Genomic DNA, 12,637 nt, shown 5'->3' with positions numbered 1-12,637 from the left:
AATATATATATATATATATATATATATATATATATATATATATAACTACTTCATTTACTCACACAAATTTAATATACGAAAGTATAGATTTATGCGTAAACTTTAAGTATTTACTTCAAAAGTGCTCAATACGTAGGTAGAGCTAGTTAGTAATTTATAAAATATATATGGCGATTAAGCTACACTGAATATTCTGCGTTTCATCCACTGTAGGATTCGTGACGAATCCTATAGTGGATGAAACGCAGAATATTCAGTGTAGTTTAATCGCCATATATATTTTATAAATTACAATATATATATATATATATGAAATAGAACAATAAAATTACAAATGAATAACACCAAACATTTATTATAAACTGTTTTAAAAAATACTTATGCAAAATAGGCATCCAAATAGCCATGTTTAGGTCTTTGTGCTCTACTATATATAAAGTCTTTCAGAATTGTACTATTGTTTTTTTTTATCTGTTGCTACCAGATTAGGCTGTCTGGAGATACTGGTTTCTTGACCCAAAAATGCACCGAACATTAATGTTATTGTTTTTTTTCTTTCTCTCTACAAAGTCAAAAACAAAACAATTTCCCTCTATAAAATAACCAAACCAAACCAAACACCATGAATAAATATTTGAAGCTATAACTTAAAGCATAAAAACCTTTTCCAAAATTATTGGATTCGGCATTAAATAGCCGGAAATGGTTGATATGCCATAAAACAAAACAACCAAACCTATTATTGTTTTTTAAATAACAATGAACCATTTTGATATTATTATGTAAGTGTGATCAATAACAAAAAACAAAAAAAAACAAAAACAAAACATGACCAATAATATTTATACTATCGATACAATCTTGATATGCATATAAGATTCCACTGTCTTCACCTTCTAATTGCTTTTGGAGTTTCTAGAGACATTTTGCTTGATACCAAATTTTTAGATACGTTGGAAGTAAAATCAGTATATATATATATATATATATATATATATATATATATATATATATATATATATATATTACATAGAAAAATGCGAGCATGAAAAGTAATATGGTTAAGATTTAAACATGGAAAAGTAAAAGGACTAGTTGTTAAAACTGGAAAAGAAAAAGACAAGATATTCTAGTAAAAAATATAATAAATTTATAATTTAAAATATTGCAGCATAAAACTTTTTTTTTTTAATTTCAATTCAACATTATATAATCAATTCTTAATACGGCAATATTTTGAGTTAAAAATTTATTTTTTACCGTATTACTTTTCATGCTCGCATTTTTCTACGTAATCCATGATTTTTCCAGGCTTTGCTTTGAAATAATATTTTTTTTGGTTCACTTGTTACCTGTGAATTATTAGCTACAGTACAGCTGAACGACAGATTGGGACAGCAGTGAATTATTAGTGACAGTTTTTTTTTTAATATTCTGTTACATCATCATCTCTGCCAATGGTAACCAATAGCCAATAAAAAAAAAATGTGTAACCGTTCCTTACAGCTTCTGAGAATTTTTTAATTATAAGTTTTGTTTTACTGAACAAAAATTGAAAATTATTTTTCAAAATATAGCTGAGAAGGTGACCTATGAACTGTAAGCATTGTGTGAAATTTGGTCACAAAATGAGTGAGCGATGAAGCTTTTAAAGCAGTTCTAAATGAGTAAAACTAACATTTAACCATATGTTCAAACACGGTATATATAAATATTTTTATGTATACATTATATATATATATATATATATATATATATATATATATATATATATATATATGTGTGTGTGGTTTAGTTTAGTGTAAAGAAATTCAACAGTGCTCAATTATTTAACAATAAGAACATACTTATTTATTGATGGCATTACAGATCAAGTCATAGGAACACAATACCATTGGTTTCAAGTCAGGTTCAAGCCAACAATAAAAAAAATCGTTACAAACTATCATGTTTGCTTCAGTTATTTCATAATTGACACTATGTAGTCAAAACAAAAGTATTTTTTTTTTAATTTGAATTTCATAGACATGATGAATCTTCAGAAATAAGAAAAGCAATGACTCAACATGACTGATGATAACCGGTGACAAATTGTTTATTATTTGACCTTTCGTAATTACTATTAACATAGAATACAGATACATAAATAGTTTTACAACATTTATTCCTAGAATTTAGGTCAACATTGATCCAGCATACAACCGTTTCAGAGACTACTAGGAATTAATTAATCATTTTCTTATTTTTCCTGTATCTGGGCATTGCTACCTGTCTCTTTTTCAGCACCTTTCACCAAGATTACAAAGAGGGGTCCAGCAAGAGAATCAACATCTTACACATTTTTACAAGGGTTTCAAATATTTATGGGATAAGACATTAACATACATTTACCAAACCTGTACCAGTTCGAACAATCGCCAAGGTAATCATAATAATAAAAACATTATTATTATTATTATTATTAATAATAATAATAATAATAATAATAATAATAATAATGTTTTAATTATTATGATTACCTTGGCGATTGTTCGAACTGGTACAGGTTTGGTAAATGTATGTTAATAATAATTATTATTAATAATAATAATTATTATTATTAATAATAATCATTATTATTATTATTAATAATCATTATTATTATTATTATTAATAATAATAATGAAGAAGAAAATTGTAAGAAAGATAATTATAACCACAATATATATATATATATATATATATATATATATATATATATATATATATATATATATATATATATAGCCAACACAAATGTAATATACAAATTCTCTTGTTCATTTGAAGAATGTCTTTCGGACCAATCTAAGAATTCATATAGTACATATATTGGCCATATGACAACAACCCTCTCCAGACATCTTACATATGACTTATAAGAAAATTCAACGCCATATTACCTCTCGTAATAAAACCCAATGTCAACCTACATAAATATATTTAGCACTAACACAACAATTAAATACTAAAAAAATTGCTAGAAGCAATTCTAATAAAAAATACAGCCCAACAAAACAGCTTTTAATACAAGTACTAACATATGAAACATATTTAAAAATTATTACTTATAGTAAAAAAATAAAAAATACTCTACCACACCCCTTTCTTGTTAAACTATTTAAATAAAATTAAAAATGAAAACCAAAAGAAAATAAAACAAATAAATTATATAGATATATAAAAGCAACCGAAAAAAGCCTCTTTAGCAATAACAAAAATTAACCCGGATGACAATCTCTGATCGAAAGCGTTTGATGAAAAAATGGCTGACACAAAATCACTTGGTAACATATTACACAATTTACCCTTTGAAACCAAAAGAAATAGTCGTTGAATCATGAAAATTAGCAGGAAAAAATCAGGAAAAAAGAAAACTGTTGTATTTAACCAAACTTGCCTCGATAATATATATACAGCCATGGTTATGAAAAATTATGGAGCACCTATAAAAAACTTAGATAATAGTTCAAACCTACACATTTAAAGAATAAGAATTGTACAGTGAACAGTTAAGAACAAATGTAAAACATTTAACAGTAGATTATAGCATTTAGCTGAGTTTCTTATTAAATTCATTCCAATATTCAAAATGATTCATTGTCATACTAAAAGTTGTTTCTTATTTTTCAGGTAATATTCGATTCCTGCTAGTGCTATAATTGATTGAAAATACCTCTAAAGAAGCAGTTTTCAGAGATTAAAAGAGCACAAATTGTTGCTTTATATGGTGAAGGATATTCTCAGGTAGAAATTGGAATCTCAGGTAGAAATCAGGAATATGGAATGTTCAAGGAAGGGAGTTTAAACAACGATTAAAAGGTACAAGGAAACAAAGTCTTTCAAAAACAAAAAACAGAAAAAAAACAAAAACAAGGCTGTAAAAAGTCTACCACCACCAGAGAAGGTAGATACTTGAAAAGAGCATCCCTTGCAGATAGGAAGAAAAGTTCTTCAAAGCTTGCTGCTGAATTTAGGGAGGATACAAACAAAAACATATCAGCTCGAACAGTGAAAAGAAGGTTATTAGAAGTGGGATTAAAAGGATGCAAAGCAAGGAAGAAGTCATACTTGTTTCAGACCAACAAGAAAAGCCCACTGGAATTTGCAAAAAGAACAAAAAAAAAAAAACATGAAAATTGAACACCTGATGATTGGACGAAAATTGTTTGATCTGACAAAAGTAACTTTGAGGTAAATTAACAGTTTCTATTTCCTAAACTTTGAAAGGAACAATTGAATTTTTATGTGAATACACATCCAGAACATCTATTCAAAATTCTCATTTTTTACATCAGGTTTTTGGCACACCTGGAGCAGTTTATATTCACTGTCAAATTTAGAGGAGCAAGTGTAATGGTTTGGGGCTGTAAGGCTTCTTCAGGCACTGGACTGTTGTACACATGTGAGGGCAGAATGAACTCCACAATTTATACTAACATGCCGGACCAGGTTTACCAAAGCTTTTTGACTAAAATATTTAATAATAACATTTCAAGTGATGTAATCTTCCAACAAGTCAATGCCCCATGACATATGTTAAAAGTTTCAATGAGTTGGTTTGAGTAAAAATGGATTACAATGATGAAGTGGCCCCCTTAATCCCTATTGAAAGTTTGTGGTCCCATCTAGGGAAAAAGTGAGAATGCACAAATGTTCATTAAAAAAAGAATTAGAGGCCAAACTTCATGAAAAGTGGCAGAAAATAGATCCTACCACCTGCAACAATAATAATTTGTAAAAACGAATAAAACTATTAAAAAAGCAAAAAGGAGGACATGTCAAATATTGATTGTTGTTAAAATAGATTTATTAATGTTTACTTTTCTTAACCTTTAAATATATACGTTTGAATCATAATTTCGACTTTTTCATTGGTGCTCCATAATTTTGACCATGGCTGTATATATATATATATATATATATATATATATATATATATATATATATATATATATATATATATATATATATGAACAGGGTATTCCTGTTAAATAATTTATCTACTTTCAAAACGTTTTTCTTAAATAATGTTGGGTATTTACTTATTATTCATTCTATGGAAAAAAGAATCCAAAAAACCCGAAGGAAACCAGTATTTTGGTAATTCCCCCCTCTCCTCCATCACCACCAATTCATAGTAAAAGATCCTTTCTTGGGAATTTAATATCCAAAGTTGTTAGCCATCTTCTGCAGTTTCCTTTTCTTCTGATTCTTTGTTCTTTTTTGCCAAAGATTCCCATATTTCAAGATTTTGTCTGCAATAATAATAATAATAATAATAATAATAATAAAAAAGTATTAGTAATTAGCTAAAAAGAAACTTATTACTAAAACTTGCAGACATATACAATATTATTTCATTTTTTTATTAATTATTTTTTTTTTTTGCAGATTGTTATCCTCACCAAGTTTCCATCAAATCATTGTCTGACCTTCTTAAGATGGTTAACCACAATGGGCCTGCGGCACAGTGAATAGAGGCATTGAATCTCTACATTTCCAGGTGAGCATTGCCTGAAGATAGCGGTTTCAATCCTCTCCAAAACAGGCCAGAGGATTAGTTGGCGAAAACGTGGTGAGACAACAACAACTATGGAAGACAGTAATTACTGGGAATACAGTTACAAGGCTCACCATTCTTTTCCTGTCGCGGTTAACCACCTGAAGAAGGTCAAAGGATGAGTTGGCCGAAATGTGGTGAAACAGCAATTATGAGGATGAGGATAACAGTTCAAAAAAAAAAAAAGAAAGTATCATACACATATACAATACTAGTTTAAAAGATAAAAATTTCTTATTCACTTCAAACAAAGCATATTGCTACTTATGGGATGCTATTTGGTACTATGTTTACAGAGGCACTATGTAGGGAGTTAAGATGCGAGATGTATGTTAACATTACGTTTACATTTTAACATGTTAGTACTCTTAGGGAAGCAGGAAACAAAGAGGGAATTACAAAGTCTAACAGTTTGAGGGTAGAATCTATGAGAGTAGAAGACTTCCTATTATCTTTCTCATCCTCATCTTATTCAGTTTAATGTCTGTTTCACGTGTTTGATGACTTTTAGAAATTGACTTCCCAACTAACCTATCTTTGGCCAGGTTTTTAACCATCTCTCTCAAATTCATTCTTTTTTTTTCGGTTCAAAAAACTAATTTTTTGCACTATCCAGAAAAATATCAGCTTTATCAAAACATATTTGTTGATTAAATATATTTCTCATTCTACGGGTTCTACTATTTAATTGATATTGTGACAATGAGTGGGCAACAGATGAGAACTATTAAAGCCTTATAATCAATGTGACTTAAATAATCTCATATTAACTCACTTGGCTCCATTCAACATGGGGGACGTCTTAGGCAACAGTTCGGACATTAACTGGTAGCAAGGCAGGCAGATAAACGAAATAAAACCGACCTGGAATAGAAAGCACAGTTTAAAGCACATAAATTTATAAAACGGATACAATATTTGCTACATGTATGCCTGTAAAGTTAGAAAACGTTTCAAGAAAGGGAGATAATCAACACTATCAATAAAGGGAGGTAATCATAGGTATCTTAATTTCAAACGTTATTAATGAATATTTATTTGCTAATAGTGGAAATAAGAATATCTACAGATAATTTGTTTGTTTGAAAAATACTTTCCACAAAACACTATTAATATTCCATAGATTTTTTCTGCAGGCTTACTGAAAGCAATTTAGGTGTGACTCAACTTTTAAAAATTCTGAAACGATGGATACTGCTGTCATTATGTATATATACCATGAGAAGCACTCATTATTAAGATACAATACTTATATATATTGATGGATATGTGTGTGTGTGTGTGTGCTTCTTGGATATTATGATAATTATATATATATATATATATATATATATATATATATATATATATATATATATATATATATCTGAATCCAGAGGCGAATAGGACCAAAGATTAATAAATCCTGTGATATCGAGTCTTACAAAATATTTTTAGGAGGTGATATTATATATGATGATGCTGGCCCAAAAGAGAATAGCTCAATATACTTAACAGAGCAAATGTAATTTATAGTTTTTTTATTTAAATTTCATTCAGAAAAATTTAATTTTTTGAAAGGGAAATAAATTTATTGTTTGGACAAAGAATACAATTCAGAGTTTTTTCTTTAAACCATGGATTTTCGATGTAGGCTCATCTCTTCAGAGGAAAAGTCATTAGCAAATATTAAGTCTAAAGCGAAATAATTTTGCTATTCAGCAAATATAAAGAAAATATATTAAAAATTATGACCTTTTAAGGGACATAGATAAAGAAAATAACAGTAGAAACAAAGAAAGGATATGAAATTATGGTAATCTGGTATATGTATCACTATTTATTATTTCAAAACCAAAAGATGTAGTTAATTAACACCCAGAAGTTGTTTTTTATTTTTATTTTTTATACAAGCGCCTGAACTTAATAAAGAAAAATTCATGCGTTTGTATAAAAACAAAACAAAACCTTATAAGTGAGGATTAACTGCATCTTTAGGGGTTTAAATGATAACTAATGATATACATGTGTAATGTAGTCGTTACTATGTAGAGACCCAACACTTTGTAGACTCCGCCTCAAGGAACATAAGAAATGAAGAGGAAAGAAATTCAACTTGTTGTTTCAGGATTTAACAAAATACCCTTATCCCTCTTTCTTTGGCCACACGTGACTTCACGTCTCCGCTGCGACGTCACCCACGTCTCTAACATCATTGAGTGCACATGGTTTTTATAATCTTTTTCTTTTTCCTTGCCATGACGTCACTTTGCACACAGTTCAGTCATTTGCATACAGCTGCCATACGTGCATCCACACTGTGTTACACATGCTCTGAAGGTGAAAATTTACTTTCATTGAGTTTAATATTTGTTACAATTTGAAATATTATGTATGGAATATATGCCTCAATAGTACATATTTTCTTATGATCGTAACAATATATATATATATAATGTACCATAATTCACATTGGCACACCGGTTGCCATTAGATAAACGCAGTTGAGTAACGTTGAGCCTGGTCAATACTAAAACGGGTGACTATTTGGGAAGTCCAGGTGCTTACCTCGGCATTGTTTCCAGTTGTCTAGCACTTCTCCTTGCCACTGGATTCAAGCAGTGCCAACTTAGGAGAAATGTGGTTGAAGACTGTGCAATCATTGCCTAACAATTACACATGCAACTACCCTTACAGGCGGTATCCATGGTCTTTTGAGACTAAACGGAGGCATCGTTCAATGTAGCAATCATAAATAAGGACTTATTTTTACTCATGAATAAATGTCTCTGCGAAGCAATTTCGTTATACACTGATCATTCAACGTGCAGAATACATTAAGTTCATCTGTCCCCTAAAGATCTTCATCTCCTTTAGGAATCACGGTCAGACAGCAGAGAGAACCGTGGAAGCAACGAGAAAAGACATCACTTATGTCTCTCCTGTCCTTGTCTTCATCATCGACGATCTTATCTTCACATGAAGATAACTGCTGATTGATCTGTAACCGCCTAAAAAATTTCCTTTCTTCGGTGTCCAACACCGTCCAACTTACTTCCAGTTAAAGAAATTCTTTCATTGTTGTGTTAAAAGAGATTTTGTTTTTCCTTTCATGCGACGTTTCTGTTTATCAATAATATATGCATCTCACATTTCTACCCCCCCCCCCCCGACACACATACACAAACTGTATGAAGCAATTTAAATTCTTGATGAGGCCTTCTTCAGTGCTCTTAAAAAGAAGAAGGTATCCTTTCAGATGGGAGAAAAAACATGTTACAGTTCGCATTCATTTTATATTTTGTTTCGTTATATAAAATATCCTTTTTTATTCACAATAAGTTTATTTATTTATACTCATATTCCCAAAACGTGGGTCACATGCTTTAACCATCGATCATAATTACTTTTATCATATACTAGCGGAGGGTGGGGATGGGGGTGTACGTCTGGCTTTGCCCAGGCGTAAAATACGCTTAAATAAGACATTTTAATTTGTCCAGATTTCGTATATATTATTATAGAATCGTGATTTCAAAAGTAAGAAAAAAGTATTTAGTTTCATCAGCCAGAATCGAAACCAAAACTGTAGCATTCAAAGCCGGGGACGTTACCACTGTATGAACATGAAACGCATATAAAGTGATTAAAAATTAAAAAAATAAACTAAGATGAATGTTGAAAATGTTTAACAATTTTTTCAATTTTGACCTGTTTTTGACCCCTTAAAAACAATTTTAATTGGCTACAGACCCTTAAAAACAATTTTAATTGGCTACAGACCCATAAAAGAACGGCCCGTAAGAAATACAATCATTTGAGGCCCTTAGCGCTGCTCTGTGAGTTTTAGTTTTGGAGGAGATGGAGTTTGAAAATATGAAGACAGACAGACCAACAGACAGACAGACATATAGCCGTTAATATATTAGATTACATATTAGATTTTTCTTATATAACCATCGAGCATAATTACTTTTATCATATATTTTTCTTATATAACTACAGGCAAACGGAAGATCACTATATTGACTAACATTTATTGTGTTAGTCTTTGCCTTTTTCCTATTTCTTCTTCATTTTTATCTATTCTTTTTAATTTGTTATTTCATACTCCCATTTAAAGTTCTTGAATAGTAGTCCTGTACATGCTGGCATATCAGCTCACTAAACATAAACAAATAATTAACGTCTATACTTCCCCATACTCTGAATAACTTAAGCTTAATTAATCTAAGCTTAATTAAAAAAAAAAGGTATATTATAATAGTGTGTTGATTTTTATGTCTTCTGTACATTTTATTGTGTTTTCTATATTGTATTTTTGTGATGCTATTGACGTCTTCTCCTCCCCAAAAAGTGTTAAAAAGTAGGGGAAAAAAGAGGAAATAAATTTAATGGAAAAAAAAAAGGAAATAATTTACTCATCAGGACAAAAGTTTAGGAAGTGAGCTTAGTAGAAAGACAATGGAAAGGAAGTTATTCACAAAGGCACACAAAAGCAGCTGAAATAGGATTGTTAATCAAGGTGTGGCAGTAACTAGGGCAAAAGATTGGCCATAGAGGTCGATATATTTAGAGTTAGTATATAGACAGTTTTAGGGGTTGCAGTCAGTTTTATGATAGTTAAGGACAATTTACAGACTGTCTTGAGTTTGTGACAGTTGAAGATAGTTTCTTGTTAGGGACAGTTGAAGATAGGTTGTGGCTCATATACAGAATGTGCCACGGTTTGTATTTTCTGTATTTTCTGTTGTGTTTTTTTATACTTGTGAATCACTATGCACGCTCTCGGACGGTCAGCAATGTGAGAGATGATAATACAAGAAGAAGCAGAACAAGAAGAGAAGTTGAAAGAGAAGAATAGCGTTGGTTAATTTATTTTGTTTTATTTTTTATTGCCTATTGCTACGATGTTTCTGAATTTTTGAGATGAGGATTGGTTATTCGTATTATTTGGATTCATCAGACTACCGTTCTCATCTTGAGTGTTATTTTCACAATGTTTCGGTCGATGTAACCTCCGACTTTCTTCAGGTGTATCTTGTCGAACTCGGGAATGTTTCTGTTGAATTTGGGAATTTGGACAGAATTTTGAGTGGAACCTTTTATTTACTTCATGGGCGTGGCATGCTCTTGTTCTGTCAGCCATGACCGAATAGAGGTCCTAAGTAATTCACAATCATATTTTTTGGTCGCCCATACTGAGGATTGAACCTTCAAGAGAATATCATTTTTTACAACTGATTTTTTCCAAGTACTATAACCACTGCACCAATAGTTCGATGAATCCAAATAATACGTATTACTACGATGTTACTTTTATTTTCTTTACCATAAAAATTAAGACTGTAACGAAAAAGATAGTTTTTATTTGTATATTTATGGATGAAGATTATCCACTGCCTCACCTAAAATGAGATTCTACCTTTTTTAAGCAATACACATGAATACAATAAATAAAATTAAAAAAAAACAAAACATTTTAAAATTTACAGTAGGGATCAGTTTCACATATGAATTAAATGTAAAATGATCCGCCATTATATATATAGAAAATTTTATCATAAGCTCTAAGTAAGGTTAGGATTAGATCAGGATCATAACAAATACAATTTTGTATCTACAAAAATTTACAAAGATAAAAGTCTAGTATTTCTTATCAAATGCCATTTTTTTTTATATTATTCATGTTTTTATTATTTATTTATAATTTATTACTTATTTAATTTATAAAATTAGAAAAAAAAATTTGTTTTTTGCATGGCCCTACAGATTGTCAATGTTCTATCAGTGGGGCCCAGTAAACGGGTCCACAAAACAATAAAAAATAATTTCAGCTCTTAAAATTTTTTAAAAATATTTGGTACAAATGAGTTAACATTGGATATAAGATAGACTTAATATCGGAAAGAAGAGACAATGCAAAATGAGAAATAACCAAAACGAAATTGCTAGTAGTAAAGTAAATCAACAGCACTTATACATATGACTTATTGAGCTTTTTTTTTGTACTAAAAAAAAAAAAAATGATATCAAAATTTAAATCGAGTACTGTTTTTCATTAGCATTTCCAAATATTGGATCACTTTAAAAAGATGCCACGATGATTCAAGATGATTTGTCACTGTTTACATTCTTGCCTGATGTTTTTGCCATGTCTTTTTAGATTGCCTAGATTTCTTTTTGCTGTCCAGTCTTAAGTTGCTGCATTTGCTGATATACCCCTTGCTCCTTTCCATGAAAATGGTTTGCCCTTATTAGGACATCAAATTTTGGGATGATCAATTTCTCAAATAGATGTCTGGCCTGATGTTTTGGATCTGGTTTGGTTTTATGTTGCATATCCACCAAATTATGACCCTGTTGTTTCTTTGGAATCGGAACAATTAAAGCCCAACACTCACTGCCATGCAACAATGCGTTTCTCACACAACTATCATGAATGATTAAAATCATTTCCTGCCAACAATGATAATATATGCATTTTTTAAATCTAGGCTACTTACCTGTGTATCTGGAAGCTTGTTCACATTATTCCGATCCATCATGGCAATTGGTGAAGATCCTTGAGCTTTTTCCTCATCTCCCTGTCCAGGAAAACATCATTTTATTAAAATTCATAAAAATGAGGTTTTTGATGGTCTGAAGAGCTGTAACAAAGTCTATTAGCTCTTTTGCGCTTGATTTGCAGACAATGTTAAGAAAGATATTTTTTTACTATTATTATTTATTACACATTAACACATTCTAAGAAATTCAAGTAAAAATATTAAATTTTATTAGATTGTTAAAACCAGCAAGACAACTGATCAAACTTCTTTTTGTTTTGGATACATACACAAAGGCTTTTTTAACTTGGTAGTTGAGACAGATTATTATTTTTTTAATTTTTTTTTTTTTTGTTTACTCTAAGTCCAAATAGCAAGATCCCCCCACCCCTCAGTAAAAACAAACAAAAAACATCCTTAACTTTATCACTTAGTTTAAGTGCTCTCCACCCTCTCCCAAAAGATACTTCTAACTTATCGGCTCAAAATAAGTAAGCAAAACTGGTTTGGGGTCAGAAGTGATTCTATA

General features: G+C 30.2%; 1 protein-coding gene across 1 annotated transcript in view; it reads right to left on the bottom strand.

Moving 5' to 3' along the window:
• Positions 1–4,965: 4,965 nt before the first annotated feature.
• The window catches only part of LOC145259750 (putative 3',5'-cyclic phosphodiesterase pde-5), a 166,589-nt gene continuing 158,917 nt past the window's right edge, over positions 4,966–12,637 (bottom strand). The window contains exons 25-27 of the mRNA XM_080117462.1: positions 12,067–12,147; positions 6,357–6,445; positions 4,966–5,276 (exon numbers count right to left, since the gene is read on the bottom strand). Of these exons, the coding sequence (XP_079973588.1) occupies positions 5,198–5,276; positions 6,357–6,445; positions 12,067–12,147 (249 nt within the window). The 3' untranslated portion in view covers positions 4,966–5,197. The remainder of the gene's footprint in view (positions 5,277–6,356; positions 6,446–12,066; positions 12,148–12,637) is intronic.

This window comes from Euprymna scolopes, chromosome 3 (genome assembly GCF_053919585.1).
Source record: "Euprymna scolopes isolate OS-2025 chromosome 3, ASM5391958v1, whole genome shotgun sequence".
In the NCBI taxonomy this organism is placed as follows: Eukaryota; Metazoa; Mollusca; class Cephalopoda; order Sepiida; family Sepiolidae; genus Euprymna; species Euprymna scolopes.
The sequence above is the reverse complement of the archived record's forward strand: the minus strand, read 5'-3'. Positions and strand labels throughout refer to the sequence as shown.